The sequence below is a fragment of the Monodelphis domestica genome, chromosome 1 (assembly GCF_027887165.1).
Source record: "Monodelphis domestica isolate mMonDom1 chromosome 1, mMonDom1.pri, whole genome shotgun sequence".
NCBI lineage: Eukaryota > Metazoa > Chordata > Mammalia > Didelphimorphia > Didelphidae > Monodelphis > Monodelphis domestica.
In genome coordinates this window covers 152,792,167-152,814,087 of record NC_077227.1, presented here as the reverse complement: position 1 = coordinate 152,814,087, position 21,921 = coordinate 152,792,167, and the positions used below count along the sequence as shown (strand labels likewise).

Below are 21,921 nucleotides of genomic sequence, written 5' to 3'. Positions count from 1 at the left end.
GTGTAAAAAGTTTGGGGACCCCTGCTCCAAGGGAAAGAAGAAAAATCACCAAGACCTAGGTTTTCCTTTAAGATAGGCTATTTTAACCTAAATCAATTAAAAAATAGGAAAAGGCATTTACTAAAAAACAAACAAGTATAGGTTCCAATCTGGCCTCAGACACTTCCCAGCTGTGTGACCCTGGGCAAGTCACTTGACTCCCATTGCCTAGCCCATACCACTCTTCTGCCTTGGAACCAATACACAGTATTGATTCTAAGATAGAAGGTAAGGGTTTAAAAAAATTCTAATGATCAGCAAATATAAAAATATACTGGTAGAAAGGCAATTTTGCAACCCAAATCATCCTTCTAATAAGACTGAAGTTATTCGGGAAAGCCCTTAACTTGAGTGAAAAGATAGAGCAGTGGAAGACCAAAGGTCAGGTCTTTTCACTTGATGTGTAGTTAGTTACACCAAGAATTTCACCCAAGTTGCTGTATAAAGCCCAAGTGACTCAGCAGCCAAGCAAAACGTCTATCCTTATATGGCAAGGAAAGGGGAAAAACACTGATGACATTGAGGGGCCCTCCCATGGATCACAGATAAACACCACCTTCCTCACCCGGCCAAAGCTTCTACTTCATGAGACCTTTTTGTGTAATTAGGAAAGAGGAGAACAAGGCACTGGAATGCCTTTGCCTCACTCATTTTGGCAAAAAGGAAACTGAGATTATACATTTCATGTTAGAGCCATACTGAGAATGCAAAATGCTCAAACAAAGTTCACTCTCAGATTCTCAGAGTATCTAAAATATTTACCAACGCCAGAGGGGGAAACAGCTTGGAATGTGAGTAAACTGCCTACTTCCAGAGATCTAAAATAGTGAGCAGTGTCCTCTCTGGATCACAGCCTTATTGATGAAGAAGCTATTTCACTGTATGGAGCCTGAGAGGACATCATCAGTAGATTGCTACTCTGTAAGGAGGTTGTGCCTCAATGTTGGGTTTTTAAAAAAACCTTTCCTTTCAGTAAAGTTGAACAAATTTGACATTCCTTCAATCATTTAAAAACATCATTCCGTGGGGGCAGCTGGGTGGCTCAGCAGATGGAGAGCCAGGGTTCAAATCTGGCCTCAGACACTTCCTAGCTGTGTGACCCTGGACAAGTCACTTAACTTTCACTGCCTAGCCCTTACCACTCTTCTGCCTTAGAACATTGGTTCTAAGACAGAAGATAAGGGTTTTTAAAAACAAAAACAAAACATTATTCTACAATGATACATGTATAAACCAGTGAAACTGTTCATCAGCTTTGGGAATGGGGAGGGAAAGAATATGAATCATGTAACCATGGGGAAATATAATTAAATAATTAATTAACACCCCCTCCCCCATTCTAAGAATCCAAAAGAAGCCCATGACACACAAGAAGTTATGGACTCTTGATTTAGAGTTAACCACCATTCCAAGGAAAGTGGACTTCCTCAAGTTCTTGGATGCACAACCAGGGAGGAAAAAAAAGCCTCTCAGAAAGCAATGATTGATGGAAGGTAAGGGTTTAAAAAAAATTCTAATAATCAGCAAATAAAAAAAATATACTGGTAGAAAGGCAAGTTTGCAACCTAAATCATCCTTCTAGTACGAATTAAGTTCTTCTGGAAAGCCCTTAACTTGAGTGAGATGACAGAGCCAGAGTGAGTCACACTAGGAGTAGATTTTTTTTCTTGAAGAACTCTCCTTTGGAGCCAATAACCATTTTCTGCAATGGCTCATAATTGAGGAAAAATGATTTATTCCCTACCTTAGCTGCCAGAAAAAGGCATGTTATCTAGGATTTAAGATATATCCCACCTGATTACTTTGAAGGAAAAACCGCAAACTGGCTACCCAAGTTTCAAATTTAGGGACAACCAAAATAAGGGACATGTGGAGAATGATGTTCTCCATCTTCAAAATTCTGTTCTCTTGGTCTAAGTTCATTCATTACTTACTGGTCCATTATTATTATTGGTGTGAGGAAAGCAGTCTGGAATCATAAATGTAGATCTGCAAAGAACCTTCCAGGTCATCTCATTCTACTCTCTTTATGTTACAAATGAGGAAATTAGGGTTCTGGGAGTCACAGAAGGGTGCCCTGTACAAGGCCACATAAATAATAAGTAGAGGACTGAGGCAGAATTCAAATTCTGGTCCGCTGACTCCACCTTCAGTGTTCACTCCATCACACCACAAAGAACAGCAGCAAGAATGAACTTCTCTGGGTCTTAGCTTCCTCATCTGTAAAATGAGGGGGTTGAATCAAATGCCCTTTGAGGTCCCTACCAGCTGTAGATTTATTATCCAAGGGAACATTGGCCTCAGAATCAAAGGACCTGGGTCATCCCCTTGGGGGATAATTAATTTCCTTTCTGAGTCTCAGTTTTCTTTCTTTATAAAATGGGCTGGACTGAATGATACCCAAGGTTTCCTTCTAGTTATAAATCCTATGATCTTCATAGTCCAGAGTACAATATCTTTAGAGACCAGCCTTTCTTAAAAGTATGTTGTCCAGGTAGGTGGCACCTACCTGCCAGGTCTGGAGCCAGGAGGAACTGGGTTCAAACTTGATCTCAGACCCTCCCTAGCTATGTGACCCTGGGCAAGTTACTTAATCCCAACTGCCCAGGCCTTATTACTATTGTCTCAGAACTGATACTGCATATCTATTCTAAGATAAAAGGCAAGATTTTTTTTTTTAAGTATGCTGGGAGGTGAGACAACACGAATCACATAACCCTGGAAAACTTATGTGTAAATTTGCCACTGTCATAAAATAAAGAAAAACAAAATAATTTAATTTAAAAAGTATGTTAGGGTAGTTAGTTGACTATTAGTATGCTGAGAGCCAGGCCTGGAGTCAGAAGGTGCTGGGTTCAAATTTTGCCTCAGATGTTTCTTAGCTATATAGACCCTGGGCAAGTCACATAATTGCCTAGCCCTCACTGCTCTTCTGCCATAGAACCAATGCACAGTTTTGATTCTAAGATGGAAGATAAGGGGTTTGTTTTTTTTTGAGGAAAAAAAAAAACCTATGTTGGTGGGGGCAGCTGGGTGGCTCAATGGATTGAGAGCCAGGCCCAGACAGAAGGTTCTAGATTCAAATCTAGCTCCAGATAATCCCTACCTGTGTGACTTTGGGCAAGTCACCTAACCCCCATTGCCTAGCTCTTACTGCTCTTCTGCCTTGGAACCAGTACATAGTATTGATTCCAAGATAGGTGAGGGTTTAAAAAAACAAACAAACAACTATGTTGGTGGTACCTACAGCCAAATGGCAAAGAGCAGTTATTATAAATAAAATACACAAAACATGGAAAAACATAGATCAAGGTGATATATAACATTCTGATAAAATATACTTCTATTTCCATGTCAAGCAAAAGCATTACTATGCTAAGGTAGCAATCACAGAAACTTCCCTTATACTATTGTTGAATTCCCTCTTTAGTGTGGAAGGAGTTTCAACATCAACTATTAATGCTGGCAGAAGATCAGAAGATCAGACTTCCATTCCCACAAGCCATTTTGTATGTTCTAGTTTATTCCTTTTCTCTCTATAAGTTTTTATTGTTTTATTCATGGGTGGAAAAGATTTAAGAAAGAAAGATCTTTAAATTGATTGGCAAAATCTTTTTACACAAGAATACCTGGCAAGAGACAAAGGAAGGAAAGGAACCATGGAGTTAAAGTACTATAAAGTTTAAAGTTGTAATGCTCCAATGGAAAAAAGCCTAGATTTTGGCAAAGCATTTAGGTGATTGCGGGGGTGGAAATTTACTACCTAGATACCTGAAAGATCTATGCTATCTTATCTTTTAAACCAAATAAAGAAAAAAAAACACCTGTCTGATTTCCTTTTCATAAAAACTTCCACAGATGCTAAATTTCATTAGTGTGCTTACTTGTTCTGTATCTTAGAAGACCTTTTCATCAGTTGCTTTGGCCAAAAAAAAAAATCTGTTGCCCTGTGAGCAGCTCCTTAATTTGGCTAGTGAATGCCAGATCAGAACTTAAAAAAGTTTTTCTAGCTTGGTAGTACCTACCGACAGAGCTTAGTCTCCAGAGGCAAGTCCTTTGAGAACACAGGGTAACCTCAGTTTGAGGATTTTCTTTTTTTGAGAACCCAGAGTAAATTCTGTTGGGCTTTCCCTATTATTAACTTTTTAATGCAAAAAAAAAAAAGTCCTCAGGCTATATTATTCTGTTAATTTAGTACACACAAATTTCTATTTAGTCACACAGTTATTTCAAAAGGAACTTGATACAGACTAGTCCTGAATACAACACAGCTGGATGTCACATTCACTTTCATCAAAATAATTTCTAAAGTACTTTAAAAAAATTCCCTGATCCAGAAATCACACAGAACCAACCAGATACAATCACCTTAAGTGCCTCTAAGAAACCCTATTCATATTTGCTTGGAGATGTTTGCCTTGGGAGAAAGGAATGAGGTCTGGTATTACATTGAAGTGGGTGGTGGTGGGGCAAATGCACCTAATAAATGTTGGCACTCATCTAAAGTTACCCAACACATCAAGCCTCTGTAACAATGGGATATCTGTATAAGAAGACTTCAGGGGGGTGGGGGGAGGAGGAAAGAAAGGGGCACAAAGGAGGAGTAAAAAGGACTGTAAGTGGTAATTCCCCACCAAACACTGGGTGCTGCCTAAGGTTTTGAGAACTTCTAGGTCAATAGGGATGGCGGGTTTAGCATCATTAGGCCTTTAAAATGTCAGTCTCTCTAAATGACTAGATGGCTTTCTTCTCTACCACTCCACCCAAAAGAAGATATCTTTTCCCTACTCACAAAATAAATTCAGGAGAAAGCATCGAGGGAGGAAGAGGAGGGGGAGTCCTGGGGACACTGAGGTAGCTGAACTGGAACAGGAATGAAGACCACCCCAGAAAATGGATAGCTCCCTGGAAGAATTCTTTCTGAAACCCTCTCTTGCCTCCCCTGCAGAAGACATTCCTTTTCCCTTTTCCCGGTTAAGACCAGAGGAATGATGGGTGAAAAGGAAGGGGTAGGGTGGGCTCCCTACTTTTAGGCCTTTCTTACCCTCCTCCTTCTGATAAGTTGCGATGTGCAACATGCGCAGAGAAGGGGGCAGGAACAGGTGGGGGACCCCAGAAGCCACCCAAGTAGAGAGAGCAGCAGGAACCGGTGCAGGCAGAGGTGAGGGGCCGCACCTGGGGACAGCAGAAGGACTACAGCGGACGCAGGGTTGGGGGTAGGGGAAGGGAAAGGACAAGATTAGCTCTCTTACAGTTTCCCTCAGTTTCCTCTCCTGGTCTAGCTCCCGTTGCAGGCTTCCCGCTCGCTCCTCGGCAGAGTCCGCCTGCTCCTGCAAGCTCCTGATCTTCCTTCTCACCGCCTCCAGAGAGCTGATACCCGCCATCGTTACCGGCAGCACGGAGGAAGGAGGAGGAGGAGGAGCAGCAGGAGACGGGAAGAGGCTGCAATGGGAGGACCCTCGAAGGGGCTGTCGGCAACCTTTCGGACACGGGCGCGGCTGCTCCTGAGGTTCTTTCCCGGGCTTGGCTTTGCACTGGCCTGAGCTGCCGCAGCCTTCTCTCCCTCTGCTCCTTCTCCTTCTCCCTTGCCTCCCTCAGGCTCAGCCCCGGAAGTCCCCCCCGCCTCTCCGGGCTAGGCTGAGTAGCCGCGGTTTGCGGAGCAAACAAACCAACCTCGGGCTGGTGCCCGGGGAGCAGCAGAATGCGGTGCTGGGGGGCGGGTAGAGCCTGGAGGCGGGGGCTGGCCGGGTGAGGGTGCGATGCGCTGGAATGCAATGCGGCTCTTTGCAAGGTTCTGCAAAGCCCCTGGGTGGGGGGCGTTCTAAATTGCAGTGCTGGCGTAGGAAAAGGTACCTGGACAACCCAGCTTAGCTCGGGTGCGGTCAGTCGCTTCATTTGGGGGCGGGTGATCGTTTCCCCTCCCAATACACACCTTTTTTTCCCCCTTCCCCCTCCCCCTAGTAATTAAGTTTTGCAGCCGCCTAACCCTTCCTCCCCACCCCAGTCGAAGATGGGGGAGGGGGTGGGAGTGGGGAGAAGAAAAAGATAACGGGACCGGACTGTGAAGAGCTGGAGCACCCCCTCGTGGCCACGCGTAGAAGAGCTATTTTTAATCGCATCGTCCAAAGAGGATTCCTCTTGAGGGTAAAGATGAAATGTTTAGCAAAGAATTAGATGAAGCGCTTTCCTCTTTAAAAAAAAAAAAAAGGCGAAGGATCCAGGCCAAATGAGGACTAGCACCCCACCACCAAAATCCTGCAGACCTACTAGGCATGATGATAAATCAAGAAGATTAGGGATTTAGAGTTGAAAAGAGACTTTATCGAACATCTAGTCCATCCTTTCTCTTTACATAGGAGGAAGCTGAGGCTTGGAGAGATGGGCATACAACTAGTAAGAGTCAGAGGCAGCATTTGAACCCATGTCCTACTGACTCCAAAACTTGACAGACCTTAAATGTGGGGTATTTGCCAACAAGTGTTTGTCCAGGAGCAGATGATAATAACAACTTAAACGTAGAAGCCAGAACTGAGGGTAAAACTTCCAGGACGTTTCCACTTTTCCCACTATACAAAGCTACCACTTTGAAAGCAAAAACACTGGATCTGAGATCCTGGTTCAAGTCCTGCTTGGTAAAATTAGAAGGAGGATCATCCTTTTTTCGGGTCAGCAAGAGCAACTGGGTTCAAATCCTTTCTCTGGCACACACTGTTTTGACCCTGGGCAACTTACTTAACATCATAGCTCCCCAGGCAATATTTTAAGATTATAAATTGCAGTGAAAATGCTGTTCTTCATTGGTAGAATTCTCTCATTTAATGAAATCACATATCCAGTCCCAATCCTAACTCATCAGTAACATGAAGAGCACTAGAGACACTGTTCACCCCAGGGACCTGACAGGAAAAAAAGGGCTGAAAATGAATACATTTCAGGTTACAGATGCTTCCAATTTTGGGGGTGAAGTATCCACCACTATTGAGAGGGCATTTAATTCCCAAGTTTCCCTCTCAGGAGGTCTTGTTAAAAAGTCTAATCTTGCTGGAGGTTATGTAGTCAAGAAAGGGAAAGAAAATTTGGGGAAAAAACTACCAAAAAACCATGAGTAGAGTAGGGCACATGTCTATGAAGATGGGAAGACACCACTCCATGACTTTCCTAAACCATTTTCGCAAAGCTTCTGGCAAGATTCTTCAGACCTGACAAAGGAAACAGGGCTGGGGAATTTCACACCATGTAGGCCTCATTTCTCACTTTGTTCCATACCATTCATCAGCTCAGTTTGTAAATGCTCCAGCTCCTCCCCTAAACTCACAGGGAATACTATAGCCTCCTTCATTGTGAATTCTTTGAGGGGTTGGGGGATGGAGGGGGAATCTAGGCATTACAGAAGAGAAGAAAAGGAACTCTTTGAAGATTTATAAGTGCAGTATATGACTTAATTAGTTCATTTCTTTTTCTAAGGACATTTATCTTTTTCTCTGAGTCTTAAGAATGATTTTTTTCCTGGTGGCTAAATCACTTTAAATTGAACACTACCTGTAATTAGCTCTGAGACATTGCTTAAATCACATAACTTCTCTCACTCTTAGTTTACCTATCAGTAAATGGGGACAATAATGGCATCTACTCATAGAGTTGTTGAGAGGAAAAACTGAGATAATACAACAATGATCTGCAAATGTTAAAGTAAAGTAAATGATAAAGTATATGGGCCTCAAGCTCATCTGGAAAATGGAGGGAAGTGGGTGTTTGATTAGGTGATTTTCCAAGGTCCCTTCTAGTTCTAATATTCTATGATTTACTGACAAACTGTTCCAATCTCCTCTACTCCTCACCCCCTTTGTGTTTACAAACAACTCTTAAAAGAATTAGGGATGTAAATCGATATACCTTAATAGCAAGTAGTCTCTCCTATGACAAAAATGACTTAAAGGAGTCTCAGGAGCCACCCCTGCATTCCCTTTCCCTTTTTGCCCCCTTCTCCCACTCCCCAGCTGACTTTAAATATCATCTGCTCCACTCCTGCCCCACCCCATTCCACAGTTCCTTTAAATGAAACTTTTTAATAAAGGGGCATGGCAGTCAGCACACTGCAGTTACAACAATTATCTTTTTTCCTCTTAAGAAATCAAGTAGCATTTTTCTCCCTCTCCTGCCTTCAGCCTCACAGAGCTGTTTCCAAATACTCCACATTCTTTTCCTTATAAGGAATATCTCCCCTTGATCTATCAGCGGCTCTTTTGAACAAGCTAAATAAACGTCCTGCTGGAGAATTGGGGGGGCAGACATGCCTCCATCCTTTTAGCCATATACAGAAAAAGACATCTGATCCACATTACATACAGTCATAGAGACATACTTTTTTCAAGTTCTCTTTTAAAAACTGAATAGTATAAAGCTTAACTATGTTCTGGCTGGGTCAGTCAATTCCCCTAAGAACCTCAGTTTTCATAGTTAAGAACTTAGCTTTCATCCAAGAAGGATTTCCCATTTGCAAAAGCACAGCTCTGGAGTACAAAATTATAGGCTTTTCATTTTAGAGCAGTCTTTAACTCTGATTTATCATGATGGACTCATATTTGTGCTTTCCTCTGGCATACAAAAATCTGCTTTGGAGTCAAGAGTCAACTTAGAATAGCACTTTTCCTCAATCATAAATACATGAACTTATTATTAACACCCTAAGTACTTTCTTAATTAATCAACATTCTAAAATGTATTTCCCTAATTAGATATCCATTCTGAAAATGAATTAAATGAAAGTAAAAATCAGTCTTTTGCAAGTTCACTGCTTGGGTTGATTTTACAAGGAAGAAGAAGCAAGCATCCTTTGTGTGGAATTGTAAAGTATGGTAATGTCTGAATGCAAATTTGTCTGAACTTTAGAGATGTTAACTATTCATTACACACATAAAACTACGTGATGCTAGTCAGAAGGTTGACAGGTGGGGCTGGGGGGGGGTTGGGATGAGGAGGGAGCAGGGGTGCAGATCACACACTATACCATATAAAGCACTGAGCTATATATAACTTCCAGCTTACTTTCTGGATCTTAACTCCTACAGACTGCAGACCCAAGCAAGTATCATCTTCCTTGCTGTTCCTTGAGTAGAGGGCTATAGCTTTCCCAGGCTGGATCACTGGCATCAAGTGTCTCTGGGCTGGAAAGTCTAGAAGCAGACTTCCTAATCAAAAGCTGTAGTCATTTCATCTTTTTAAAGTAAGGCACTGGCCTTTGGCTTTCTCAGGCCTACATTTCAAAGAGCTGTGTCTAGGACTCTCAAAATAAAAGGGCAGAAAATTCCGAAAAGCACAACCTGCTCTATGCAAACGCTCTCAGAGTTTGTAAACTCAGATAATTTCCACCTAGAGGGCTATATAATGTTTCAATATCGGCCTCCAGCTGTCCTGTTTTCCACTCATTCTTCACACCTCCCTCCCCCCCCCCCAAAGGGGCAGAAATAGAGAGAGATAAGAATGTTGAAATCAAATGAATGTGCGCTAGCAAGTTGGAGGCGGCATCCAGTGAGCTATGCCAGTGGTGAGGTGGGTGTATAGACGACCAGCCAAGTGTAGGTAGTGTTTTCATTTTCCCCCAAACCCAGTGACACCCTGGGGGTACTGGGCAGTTGGGTACAGGGGTGTGACCCGGAGTTCTGAGACAAGGGGAGGGCAGCTGGGGTGGTGTGTGATACTTACATCGGTCGCCTTTTTTTCAGCCAGCTCCAATTTCTCTTGGGCGTCTTTGAGGGCCTCAGAATACTTGTCCAGCTCATCCTCAGTGCCCTTCAGCTTCTTTTGCAGGGAGACCAGCTCGTCCTCCAGCTGGGAGATGGGCCGCGGGGGAGGGGGACAGGGCCGGGGGATGGAGGGGGTGGGGTAGTGCAGCAGGCAGCGTGATCGCGCACGGGAGGGGTGTAGGTGCACAGAAACAGAGGAAGGTCAGAGACAGAAAGAGGAAGAGAGGGACAGGGAAGGGGAGAGAGAGAGAGAGAGAGAGAAAGTTAGACACTTCTGCGCTGGGTGCCAGGCCTCCGGTACCTTGGCGGCGGTTTCATCTGCGGTGAGGAGGCTGTCCTCCGCCTTATGCAGCTCCTCCAGCACCCGGTCCCGCTCATCCTCCGCCACGCGCAGCAGCTTCTCCTTGGCCGAAATGTCTTCCTCGAGCTAGGGGCGCCGGGCGCGAGGAGCGCGGTTGCGGAGAGGGGGGATGTAAAGATACACAGAGACACACACACACAGACAAGATTGGCTTCAGCTCTTAGGCTGAGATGCCACCATCCGAGAGCGGGGGATGGGTTGGGAGGTTGAGTATTCTGAGATGAGGGATGGAGCTATGGGTGAGTGTTGGTGTGTGTGTGTGTGTGTGTGTGTGTGTGTGTGTGTGTGTGTGTGGACAAACTGAGGGGAAATACATATTTCTCTTATTTTCTATTCTTCTATCCTATTCCTGCGTAGAAAGGTTTCTGACCTGCGGGAGTAGGGTCACACATCTACTCGCTCCGAGAATCATAATCAGTCCGCCCCGACCTCCCCCTCCCACCCCTCAGTGGTTACAGAATTCTCTGGTAGTACCACTCTCTTCTCTCTAACCATTAGGCAGTCTCCGCCATTCTATAATGATTTTTCACTTTGGAAACAATTAACCCCCTCCCCCATCCATCTTTTTACTGCTCGGGGTGGGGCAGGGTGGGGAGGAATAAACCAAGAGGTCCCACCAAAATCCAAATACCTCCTCCCAACTGAATAGCTACATCCTTAAATTCAGTAGAACTTTTAAAAGTCCGGACTCCTACTCTCTTCTAGCCCCAACACCCCCTTTCCCTTGGTGTAGGGGTGTAGCTACACCATCCCTAGCGCCTCAGTTTAAAAGGAAAAGTCGTGTCCAAGGTTAAACATCAATTTCCTTCGGCACTTGGACTGTTCTCCCACGACCGCAAGTCGGAGGCAAGGAGGGAAAAGGTTCGAGTAGGGAATCAAAAAGTTCACACTCAAATGGGACGGCTTGCTTTGTGCCTCTCCTTCGAAGTCTATCCTAGGATGACTCCTTGAGATCCGAGAGGGAAAGGGGGAGTGGGGTGGAAGGGGCAGTAGGACTAGGGTCCCTGAGTAGGTGGGTTGCGGCAGCTTCCACCGGAACCACTCAGGACCTGGGCGGGGGGGAGGGAAAGGGCAATGATGAGGAGGGGGAACGAAAGAGGATAACTGCAGACCTGCTTGCTCCGGTCCTCCGCCGCCTTCTTGTCGGCCTCTGCCTGCTCAGCCCGGTCCAAGGCATTCTCCTTGTCCAGCTTCAGCATCTGCATCTTCTTCTTGATGGCATCCATGGTGGCGGTGGAGTGGGGGCCCGGGGCAGGGACAGTGCACTGTAGAAGCTGAAGCCGGGAACTGAGCCGGAGATGCGGTGCAGCGGAGGAGGAGGAGGTGCGGCAGCACTAAGGGGGCCGGGGCTGAAGGAGGAGGACGAGGAGGAGGCAGGTCTGTGCTGGGACAGGCAGTCGAGCTGGAGTGGGAGCGCAGAGCCGCCAGCTGCTCTCAGATATGTACTTTCCCAAGGGGGCGACCACATTCCTCAAGACAGCCAATACTTTTTTGGAAAAGTTTTTTTTTTCCCTTCCCCCTTTCCCCTTCCCCTCCCTGCTCCTGCTCCCTTCCCCCTCTCCGCCCTCTGGGGCTGCTCGCCTATTCGCTGCCGCCTGCCATTTGACGGTGGATATGACTATATATGGGGCCCAGAGGAACGGAGGCGGCGGGGCTTTGGGTTTGTGTGCCTATTTCCAAACCTGCGCTCGCCGAGGCCAAGGGAGAAGGGACTCAGGAGAGAAGATCCTGGGCTTCGCTGCCCCGGGTCCCTGAAGGGAACTTGAGTTTTAAGACCGGTGAGGTCTTCTCGGATCAAACTCGATTTGTGTGTAGCTGTCCACCCCATTCACCCCCCAACAGTTTTTCTGTGGCTGGGGAAAGTGAGTTAGGGTTCCGGAGTGAGAAAAGAAGTTAGAAATTGTTGCGTTTAGGCACATTAGGCGTACACACCGAACACCCAGTTTTCCAGTCCTAATTTGTTTAGTTGGGGCTCCTGGCATTCCTTTCTCTTCACACCCAGAGCCTCAGGGCTAGGGGCTCTTCCCTTTACAGCTTCTCAGCTCTCTCACAAAACTCTTAATCTTCCTGGTATTGCTCAGGGAATATCACTTTCTAGCAACCAAATTGTGCTCCTCCCTCCAAAAACAAAAACCAAAACTCCTGAACATTAACAGGATCTTTGGGGTATAAGTTCCCAACAATTTATCCCCCTTCCCTCCGGTGCTCGGTGAAACGGTGTTGAAACCGCAGCTAGGATGGATCGCAGCCGGCCTTCTTTCTGAGCTTCAAACCGAAATGATGTTTGGAAGCCTATAGAGTTAGGAGCCTATGGTTGGACTTGCTTAATTTTGCAAGCAAGCAAGAGAAAAGAAGTAGCGTATGAATATAAGGGTATAATTTTAAAAATCAGCATCTTTCCTTGTTAGGCATTCAGGAGCCACTTGGCTTAAAGGCTGGGATAAATGTAATCCAAGATAACTCATTTTGCCCACAAGGTATGATGTGGAGAGGGGTAATATAGCAGCCTGCACAGTGAGATCCCAGTCGAAGTAGAGCAAAGTTGTTAGTAAGCATGGGGATTTCCCCCTTCATTCATTATGCTTAACTCTATTCCCCCAAGGGGAAAGAAGCCAGTTCTTTCCAAAGCTTCCGTGGGGGGGAGGAAAAGGAGGCTGCCCTGGAGGCACTGACTGAGGGTCTGGAAGTGGTTGTGGCTAAGTCAGAGAAGGGTCTTGTTAACAGTCCCTATAGAATAATTCACAACCTGTACTACATGAGATACCGAATATTCCCCAGACAGTATCTGAGTGGATCAGGAATGCCAAACAACTTGTAAGCCCTTCAGAGGACGATCATGTTCCCTGGCCAGAATTTTATCAGGTTTCTTTCATTAACCTTACTGCCCAATAGAAAACTGCTAATGACCAAAACATTATACTATACCTAAATAGAGCCTTTATGGGAAATATTTGTCAGATAATGTCATGCTGGTATAGCTAAACGTGTTGAATTTGAAGCATCAGAGGACCTGGGTTCGAATATCAATTCTGCCATTTATTATCTGCATGACTTTGGCTAAATCTCTTCACCTCATTGGGATTCAGTTTCCTTATCAATAAAATAAAGGTGGTTGTTGTTCAGTCTGTCCAATTCTTTGGGAGCCAGAGGACATAGGACACCAATGTGATCCATAGAGTTTCTTGGCAAAGATACTGTCCTGGTTTGCCATGTCCTTCTTTAGTGGATGGAGGTAAACAGAGGTTAAGTGACTTTCTCAGGGTCATATTGCTAGTATGTAAACTCAGATCTTCCTGACTCCAGGCCTGGCTCTCTATCCATTGAGCCCCCTTGCCACCTCCATTGGATTAGGTGATCTCAAATAAATTTGAAATGTGTGATAATTGAGTCCTTGAACAAGTCTTTGGATCTTAATTTTCTTACCAATAAAATAAGAAGGTTTGGAATAGATAATTGCCAAGACCTTATCTTCTACCACTGAATCTAAGAATGCCTTTTTATTGCCATCAATTAATCAATTAACTCTTATTAAGCACCCACCTTCTTGCTTCTTTCATATACATTTCTCCATTCTTAAAGAAGACTTGTCTTGTCATTCTTAATTCTAGGACTTTCTCTCTGAAATTACTTCCAAGTAATATAAGGGTATATAGTTTGTACTTAGTGTTATGCATGTTTCCCCTTCCATTAGACTGTGAGATCCTTGAGAAGGACTAATTTCTCCCCACCTTTCTTTGTATCCCAAGCATTTAACAGAGTTCCTGGCACATAATAGCTGTTGGTGCTTAATAAATGCCTGTGGACTTGACTTACTTGGTTGGGGTGAAATTCCTCTAGGAAGATAAGTCTGGAGAGGTAGATTTTGCTCAGATTAGGACAGCTTTGAATGTCATCCTTTTCTTTCTATCCTCTCCTTTTGCTTTCCCAAAACATATAAAGGATTTATACAGGGTATCCCCAAAGTCTTAATTTTAATCTATTGGCACTTTTAGAATGTCTTGTATGCAGTACATTCAGGATCTGAGATCTGTTATATCCAAAGCTGGAAATGGGGGTAATGGTTGGGGATACAGTCTCAGGATCACATAGCCATAAATCATTGATCATTAGCCAGATGAGTTAAGAGTACTCTGAGAAGGGTTCCCAGAGTCAGTAATTTTCATTCTTAACACTGGGGAGATTCTCCCTCATTTGAGCCCAAGACTAGAAGGTGGAACAACAAAGATCTGAATGCCCAAATAATGAATTCTGTCAATCAAAGACATAAAGCCAGGAATTTAAACTATAAAATCTCACCCCAAATACTCTAGTGCCCTTCGTTGGCTCTGTAGTCACTTTAAGAGTTTCTGTGTGAAAACCACTGACTTTCTAGGAATATCTCCATGGTTTCTCTGGCAATATAAATAAATGGGAGGAGGAACAGTCAGGTAAGGGAGAGATGGTGAGTGGAAAGGGTCCAAGAGATCTTGTCTGGATTTTAATACGTGGAAACTTTTTACACTGAAAAACAACTTACACTGGCAGAGGGGATATGAGTAGCTCTGTTAGTGAATACTCTCCAAAGCTGACTTTTGTTGAGGTCATTTAGATTAGAATTTGAAGAGTTCCAGTGTCCCTGTGGTGTGGTGAGGTTCAATCCCCTCTGGAGTAAACAGTTCTGAGACTTAAGTAATTAAGGAATAGGGATGAATATATAATTAAGCTGAGGCACAGTGGATCATCCCCGGTTTCTTTGGAATGTGAGATAAAACAATACTTATGGCTCATTGTTTCACAGTACAAGCTAGAACATGACCTGGCAACAACAATGGAGTTTTCTTTCTCCTCTGCTTTACAAACGCCTCAAGCCAGGTCTGATGGAAATTAGTTCCTGTCTCCAAGGGAGGACCTGAAGCTGTAAGGATGAACTTCAGACTCTAGGAGAGAAAGACAAATACTTTTTTAACTGGTTGTTGTTTTGAAATGCATGATTGCCTCTAAAACTTGTCCAAGATCATGAGAAGCTCTTGGAATACAGATGATGAGTGTCCTTATGATGTGAATCGGAGAATGGGTTTGCAAAATTGTTTCTCTGAGTCAAAAAGACATGGAGACAGGTGGGGTGGGGCTGTGGGGAAGTGCATGATAGCTAGGTGGCTCAGTGGATGGAGAGCCAGGCCTAAAGAAGGGGGGTCCTGGGTTCAAATGTAGCCTAAAATACTTCCTAGCTGTGTGACTTTAGGTACATTGCTTACTTACCCTAGTCCTTACCACTCTTCTGCTTGGAACCAATACACAGTATTGATTCTAAGAGGGAAGGTAAGGGTTTAAAAAAATAAAGGCATAGAGTTGATTGCTTGTGAACACCACCAAATAGTAGGTTTAAAAAACAAAATCAAACTCTTGTCTTCTGTCTTACTATCAATTCTAAGGCAGAAGAATAATAAGGGCTAGGCAATGGGGGTTAAGAGACTTGTCCATGGTTACTCAGCCAGGATATATATGAATTCAGATTTGAACCCAGATCCTCTGGTCTCCAGACCTGGAATTCTATCCACAGTACTACCTAATTGCCCCAGATATTAGGGTTTAAATGTGCTTATTTTGGAATAGGGAGGGAAATTTTTCAGTCCTTGATTAAATCTTACCTTCTACAAGAAACCTTTCCTCATCCCCCTTAAATGGTAGTGCTTTCTTTTTATGGATTACCTTCAACTTATCCTATGTATATCTTAGTTGTATAAAGTTGTTTTCATGTTGTTTCCCTATTAGACTGAGAGACCCTTGAGAGCAGTGACTATTTTCTGCATTTCTTTGTATTCTCAGTTCCTATCATAAAGCCTAGCACATAGTAGGCAATTAATATCTAGCTGTTGATTAAGAAGTCAAGCACCAGCAAATATGAAAATAATTAAATCATATTTTCTTGCATATGCAAAAGTGATGCTGTTGTTATTCAGTTGCCTTTTGACTGTTTATGATCCCACAGATCATAGCATGCCATTACTGCCCATGAGGTTTTCTTGGCAAAGATAGTGGAATGGTATGCCATTTTCTTCTCCAGTGGATTAAGGTAAATAGAAGTTAAGTGACTTGTTCAGGGTCATACAGCTAGTGTCTGAGATCAAATTTGAACTCAGGTCTTTCCAGTCCCAGCACTTTATCCACTGCGCCACCTAGCTGCCTCAAAAGTGACATTACTGACTATAAATTATCCACAGTAACAATTATCTACCAGTGAGTGGCCAGTTACCTTTTCCACACTATCTTCATATTAAGAACCTAGTTAGCTAAGTTGGTTTTAACTGGACATTTCCACTTGGCATTCTATAGTAAATTTGTAATGTCTGTTTCTGATAGGCTTTTCAAATTTATCAAATAGATTTCACTTATCTTTCTTCCACTCAGCTCTATTTCTGTTATGGGAAGCACTATGCTTATAGTCAATCAGGTTCACAATTTCAAAATCATCCTCAACTCTTCCCCTTAACTCCCATATCTATCTAATTTGTTGAGAAGTTACACTGATTCTTCAATATCTTTTGCTTTTTATTCCTTTTTCTTCAATTGTATGCTCACCACCCCAAGCTAGATTCTTATCATCCATTGCCTGATTTTTTGTAATAATTTGATAAGTGGTCTATCTCCTTGATTAAAGTCTCTCTCCTCTCAAATGAAGAAAACAAGGGGCCCCAATACATTGTTGGTGGAGTTGTGAACTGATCTAAGTACTCTGGAGAACAATTTGGAACTAAGTCCATAGGGTTGTAAAACTGTGCATACCTCTTGATTCAACAATACCACTACTAGGTTCCTATCCCAAACAAACAAAAAACTAAAAGGAAAAGGACATGTATTTATGAACAATTTGTAACAACTCTTTTTGTGGTAGCAAAGAATTAGAAATTGGAGCAGCATCAATTGGAGAAGTGCTGAACAATTTGTGGTATATGATTGTGATGGAATGTTATTGTATTATAAGAAATGATGAACAGGAGACTTCAAAAAATCTGGAAAGACTTATATGAACTGATGCAAGTTACTGAGCAGAACCAAGGGAACACTGTACATGATAATAGAAATATTGTAATGATCAACTGTGAAAGACTTAGCTGATCAGTACAATGATTCAAACCAGTTCTGAGGGAATCATGATGAAAAATCATATCTTACCCCCAAGAGAGAGAACTGATGAACTCTGAGACAAAAGCATAATTTTTTCACTTTCCTTATTTTTCTTGCTTTTTTTCCCCCATCATGGCTAATATGGAGATATCTTCTGCCCATGTATAACTTATATCATATTGGCTGTCTTCTCAGTGGGTTGGGGAGGGACTAGAGAGTGGGAGAGAATTCAAAATTAAAAAAAAAAGAATATTGAAAATAAATGAATAACATTTAATTTTTATAAACAAAAATAGACAGTACATTTTAAAAAATGCTTTCCCTTTTCCAAACCATTTTCCCAATAGCTACCAAACTATTTCTAAACATAGATCTGAATATGTTACTCCTCTGCTCAAGAAGCTCCAATACTTCCTTCTTACCTCTAGAATAAAATATGAAGTCCTTCAGCTTTTAAAGTCCTTCAAAATCTGGCTCTACTCTACCTTTCCAGACTCATTACCCATTACTATATTTCATGTGGACTATGTTACAATTAAACTGGTGTATCTGAAGGTCTCAACAGGCTGGCCCAATATCTGGAATATACTCTCTTTGAATTTCTGTCAGAAGTTTTAGCTCCCTACAAGGAATAGGAATTACTTCTTATACAAGGAGTATTTTGATTCTCTCAGTTGCTAATTATCTTTCCCCTTTACAAAGTAAATATAAATGCTTTGTTTTTACTTTGCATATGTTTCATATTCACTTATGTTTTTAAATTTTGTATATTATTTTTCCCTTTCAGAATATACTCTATGAGAGCAAGGACTATTTCCTTTTTGTCTTTGTATCTCCAACATCTAGCATAGTGCTTGGCACATAGTAGGTTCTTGATAGCTACTAAGTGAAGCAATGAATATGGTATTTTAAAATAGAATATTTTAATTTTATTTTTCTCAATTACACATAAAAAGAATTTTTACCATTTAAAAAATAATTTTTTAGTTCCAAATTCCCTCCCTCCTTCCTCTCCTCCCTTCTTGGAAGGCAATCACTTTTACATAGATTATACACGTGAAGTCATGCAAAACATATTTCCAGATTGGCTATTAAAAAAAAAAACAACCTTACCTTCCATCTTGGAATCAATACTGTGTATTGGTTCCAAGGCAGAAGAGTGGTAAGGGCTAGGCAATGGGGGTTAAGTGACTTGTCCAAGGTCACACAGCTGGGAAATGTCTGAGGTCAAATTTGAACCCATGACCGCCTGTCTTTAGGACTGCCTCTCAATCCACTGAGCTACCCAATTGCCCCCTAGATTAGCCATTTGTAAAAGAAAATACAGACCAAAAAAGAGAAAAAATAAAACAAGAAAAATAAAGAACAAAAGTATGTTTTGTTCTGCATTCAGACTTCACATGCTTGTTTTCTAGAGTTGAATATTTTTTATCTTAAGTCTTTTTGAATTATCTTGCATCATTGTATTGCTAAGAATAGCTAGGTCATTCATAGTTAATCATAAGATTTGTTATTATTGTGTACCATGATCACCTGGCTATGTTCACTTCACTTTGCATCAGTTCCGTTAAGTCTTCCCAAGGTTTTCAAAGCCATCCTGCTTGTCATTTCTTACAGCACTGTCTTATATTCTTATATTCCATCACAACCAAGTGAATATGGTATTAATGAGGTAAGAGTATGGTTTTTCTCTTATGTGCTAATAAACTTTGCTTTGTGATTTACTAGATTCTTCCCATTTGTTGTGTTTTAAGTCCATGCCTTTGATCAGTAGAGGAATCTGGTTAGAAAATATGGATGACTACATGTGACCCTTTTCTACTTCTGGGTTAATAACTTAAAAGTTTATTGTATTTGAATTTAATTGAATTGTATTAAAGTTCATGTATTTGAAGGTGGCTCAGTAAAGAATTCACTTTCTGCGGCAGTGAGGTGGCTTAATGGATAGATTACAAGATTGGGAGTCAAGAAGAGTTGGGTTCAAATGTGACTCAGATACTTCCTACCTATGTGACCCTGGACAAGTCACTTAATCCCAGTTGCCTAATCCTTACTGTTCTTCTGTTTTGGGATGACACCTGTAGCGAATCTAAGATAGAAGGTAAGGATTAAAAAAAAAAATTCACCTTCAAAAAATAATGATGATAAAACAAAATCTTTTAAAATAAATTCAGAAGGCATGTTCAATGTTATTTCAGCAGGATAATTATTTGTATTCATTTATGCATACTTTTATTACCAACTTTTGGAATACTGGCTGGGGAGAGATGCAATCTATGGATAAGGTAAGGAATCTGTTAACTTTCATATAGTAACAGTTCATAATTATTCTTTACACACTTCCCCTCTTCCTCTCAATGTTATTTTTTTTAAACCCTTACATTTCACCTTAGAATTGGTACTATGTATTAGTTCCAAGGCAGAGGGGGCTAGACAATGGAGGTTAAGTGACTTGTGCAGGGTCACACAACTAGGAAGTGTCTGAGGCCAGATTTGAACCTACAACCTCCTGTCTCTAGGTCTGGCTCTCAATCTACTGAACCACCCATCGCCTCCCAATGTTAGTTTTAAAAGGATTCAGTCCACTTCTGATTATTGGCCCATAAGTCATGCCAGTCATCTACAAGTGTTACCCAACATTCCACAGCTTTGTTGAATTGCTTTAACTTGTATTTAAATCAATCAATCAATCAATCAATCAGCTAATCAGCATTTAATAAGGGCTCTGTGCTAAGTGCTGGATATACAAAGAAAAAAGCTAAAATAGCAGCTTGCCTTCCAAGGAGTTTCTATTCTAATGAAAGAAATAACATAATTAGGCTCAAACAGGATAACATAAAGAGTAGATGACAGGTCACCTTAGAGGAAGGGTATTATCAAGTTGGGGGCCTGAGGAAGACCTCCTGCCAAAGAATGATCTTTAAAAAATGTTTTTCTTTATTTTATTCCAATAATAAATTTGCACATATATTTTCCATGGTTCCATGATTCATGTTGTCTCCCTCGTCCCTCCTGGAGTTGACAAGCAATTCCACTGGGTTATATGTTTTTATCACTCCAAGCCTATTTCCATATTATTCAATGTCAGAGTGATCTTGTAGGAAGCAGGGGGTTCCAAGAAGAGGGAAGAAAGGGGAACATTCCAGGCATGGGGCATAGAGATGGCAGAAGGACTGTTAGCTCTGAGGAACAACTAGTAAGTAGTTCAGTGGGCAAACAGGAGTAATGTGTAAAAAGAATGGAAAGTCAGCAAAGGGTCAGAAAATCTTAAAAAAAGCTTTAGATAACAAACAAAGGAATTTCCATTTGATATTAAGGATAATAAGGAGCTTGGAGGTTAGGAGCAATGGGTATGATATGGTCAGCCCTATGCTTTAGGAAAATCACTTTGGTGGCCGGGTGGAGAAGGAGGCAGGGAGATGAATTGGAAGGTTATTTCAGTAGTCCAGGGAAGAGGAGTGTTCCCATTGGGTTTCTTCTGTCTGGTCATCCAGCCTCCCCCTTCCTCCCCCTCCAATAAGTAGGCGAACAGGTGTCCTATCAGGGCTCCTCTCCACGTGGCTTGTCCATCCCAGAGGAACCTTCCTTCAACAGACATTTCCTTTAGGAGAGTAGACTGGCTGTTCTTTGGAATTTCTGGGCTCTTCTGTCTTGCCATTTTAATGTGATCCTTGTGGATGTTTCTCCAAACACTCTCTTTGACAAAGCAGTAAGCAACAAAACCAAGAAAGTTAAGCCGTCACTTTTGGGTCAAGGGACAGGAACCATACAATATCAGTGTGGCACAGAGCTCTCATCAAGCCACATAGAAGGTCACAGAAAGGCGGTGGCTGGTTATATCTGCATCCTTTATCATGACAAAACTCTGATCTGCTCCAGATATGACCTCAGCTTCACAAAATTGTTTCATCAGTCACTTCCCTTCAACCTCAAAGCTCTTTTCATATAGAATTTCATCTGTTTATTTTTACATTGTTACATACAACTCTCATGTTTCCACTATAATCCAGAATAGGAGCATAGATAAAAGGACTCTTCCAACCTTCTCAATGGCAATTTTGGCACTATTTTCTTCCCATTTTACAGATACTGAAAAGCAACAAGTGAGGATGACAAATAACTATAATTGGACCACAGCCCCAGGGAAAGGCTGTCATATGAGTTTTCAGGTTTTCTCTCCTCTTAGTAAATTCATTTTCCATTTAAAGTAACTGGTTTGGTTATAGGATCATAAAGTTATCAATCTAGAGGTGAAAAGGCCCTCTAAAGTCTAACTAGTCCAACTTCCTCATTTTATAGATGAGGAAACCAAGGCCCAGGGAGTTCAGATGATTTGCCCAAGTTCGAAGAGATGGAATTTGAACACATCTTCTAATTTCAGAGTCAGTGTTTTTCCATTGTACCACACACGTTTTAATTATAATCATTGGAGAAAGCTTTGTTTCCTAAGTTCTAATTAAATGTCTCTCCCTTGGATCATGGAGACAATGCCCTCCAATCACTGGGACCCCTTTAAGTTTCTCCTCAAGAGAAGTGACTTCTCTGTAGTCCACAGACATCTTTATTTCCAATTTAAGGGGAGCCCACTTGGGATGCTTCCTCAATCAATAGGGTAGTTTATCTGGAGAATATATTTGTCCATGAGATTTTGTGGGCTGGAGGTAATCAGCCCTT

General features: G+C 42.1%; 1 protein-coding gene across 22 annotated transcripts in view; it reads right to left on the bottom strand.

Annotated features, from left to right (window-relative positions):
* TPM1 (tropomyosin 1) overlaps nucleotides 1–11,704 on the bottom strand; it is a 34,908-nt gene extending 23,204 nt beyond the window's left edge. For 4 of the 22 annotated variants that reach the window (XM_003339993.4, XM_007479532.3, XM_056808173.1 and 1 more), the window contains exon 1: nucleotides 5,292–6,098. In XM_003339993.4, coding sequence (XP_003340041.1) covers nucleotides 5,292–5,423 — 132 coding nt within the window. In that variant the 5' untranslated portion in view covers nucleotides 5,424–6,098. Of the gene's footprint in view, nucleotides 1–5,291; nucleotides 6,099–9,741; nucleotides 9,868–10,083; nucleotides 10,210–11,255 lie in introns of those variants that run through there. The other 18 variants (XM_001366040.4, XM_007479529.3, XM_007479534.3 and 15 more) reach the window with 11 other exon arrangements.
* Nucleotides 11,705–21,921: the final 10,217 nt, after the last annotated feature.